The 1,844-nt window shown below is 38.5% G+C and overlaps 1 protein-coding gene across 1 annotated transcript; it reads right to left on the reverse strand.

Annotated features, from left to right (window-relative positions):
* LOC119347272 lies at nt 1–1,190 on the reverse strand. Its single transcript, XM_037616118.1, has 5 exons — nt 1,072–1,190; nt 831–968; nt 606–725; nt 404–525; nt 1–324 (listed from the first exon to the last, which is right to left on the reverse strand). The coding sequence occupies exons 1-5, from the start codon at nt 1,157–1,159 to the stop codon at nt 1–3; spliced, it is 792 nt and encodes a 263-aa protein (XP_037472015.1). The 5' UTR covers nt 1,160–1,190.
* Nucleotides 1,191–1,844: the final 654 nt, after the last annotated feature.

Here is a 1,844-nt window from a genome sequence, read left to right on the forward strand (position 1 = left end):
TTATTTTGCAACATGCGAAACATACAAGCAGGCAAAATATACATATACTTTGGTGATTTTACAAGTGGAAATCCCAAGCTCTTCGCAAGCAAGTTTGCTTTCTCTGTCAATTAACACCCCTCTTGAGGCCATTAATTTTGGACGTTCAAAGAGACGCCCTACAGCTAAAACCTCAATATTAGGGGTGAAAGAAATACGCTCTTCCACATCCACTGCACAAGAACTGTAGGAACCCATGATCTCAACAACTGCAACATTATAGCGTAGATCATAATGTTTCAATGTCCCCGTGACATGTTGTTTATTATTAAGGTGCACTTCAATCTGCAATGATAAGGTTAAACCAGTGTCATAAACGGACAAACAAAAGGCACAAACAATGATGCGCATTGCCAATACCAACCCGCAAGTTATCATCAATCTTGTTTCCATCGCCAGAAGTTTTAACCAAACTTGCTGTAGTAAGGATTCTCACGGGATTACAGTTTATATATACGCCTGTGCAAGCAAAACACCTTGAATTTCCTGCACACATCATAATTTGGTCAATAATAATCGGGGAAACAAGGAAAAACAAAAGCGAGAATACGACGAACAAAAATCACCATTGAATGAAGCAAGTGAGACGACACATTCAGACATAGTTAAAGCAACATTTTCACTGAGTGTGCTCCAGGTATTGTCCTCAAATTCCTCTTCAAAAGAGTTAATCACATGCGTACCATCTGTTTAAAGAAACGACATGTCAGTTGAAAATTAAGTGGTTGCAACAATGAAGGGGTACTCAGAAAATTAATGGAAAATAATGGGCATATGATAATATTAATTACCAACAAATGAAGCAAGGGAGACAAAACTTTCTGATAGTTCTGACTCAATCTGTTTGGTGCGTTCACTCGAGGAACTTTGACAGGATTTAACCAAGTTACCAAATCCATCTTCAAATGTAATATCTGGATGGATAGGTCCTAGTTAATTAAAGAAACATGGTACAGGTAAACAATTGTGAGTGCTACAACAGTTTGGCTGTGTAAAAATACTTGCAGGGGCAATAGAAGTATGAAGACTCACGTTGCATAAGTTTTGTTCTGCTAGCATTTTGCTTTTTGTTAAAGCAACCTATGTGCTTGCCTCTTCGCTTGCGCATGCTTTTCTGCATCTTCCCAACCCTGGAGTCGATGAAACAATGTCATTTACAACAAGTAGAGCATGGTTGTAAAAACCATTAGACATCAAACACCTCAACTAACCTAAAAAGAGAGTGAGAAACTAGCTGAGATGACAGCAAGAAAACAGATTTGCTAGCGATAAGGCATTAAGATAATACAAAAATCTAAGGGGCTGCTTGCATCCTTTGCCCAAACAGAAATAGCCCACCTAGCCTTGATGGGCTAGCTTTCTGCCAAAAGCAAGGAACCGTCATGGCAAGGCGTGCAGGTGCTGCAGGCAGTGTGGGGGTGAGTGAAAAGCTAGCAGTGACCATAGCAGCTTTCATACTCCTTTTACAGCTAAAACATCAGCTCTAATGACTGATTTTTCTGTTGACCTGCTTTGCGTGTCCTGTTTTTTCCTACAATTTTTTAATCTCCTCTTCTCTTGTCAGTACTGTGCATATTTTGATCAGAGACTTGTACTTTTGAAAAAAATTCAATGACACTAATCAAATCACTTGATGTACTACGATTTTTGTTAAGAAAACAGATTTCTGTTGTTACCTGTCATGTTTTTTCCTTTTTGAATCCCCTCTTCTCTTGTACTAAGCACTGCACATATTTTGATCAAAGACTTCAAAGCACTTAATAAGCAGAATAATAGATACATAGATATGTCTATACGGAAGCTGT

This window comes from Triticum dicoccoides, unplaced genomic scaffold, assembly GCF_002162155.2.
Source record: "Triticum dicoccoides isolate Atlit2015 ecotype Zavitan unplaced genomic scaffold, WEW_v2.0 scaffold62384, whole genome shotgun sequence".
In the NCBI taxonomy this organism is placed as follows: Eukaryota; Viridiplantae; Streptophyta; class Magnoliopsida; order Poales; family Poaceae; genus Triticum; species Triticum dicoccoides.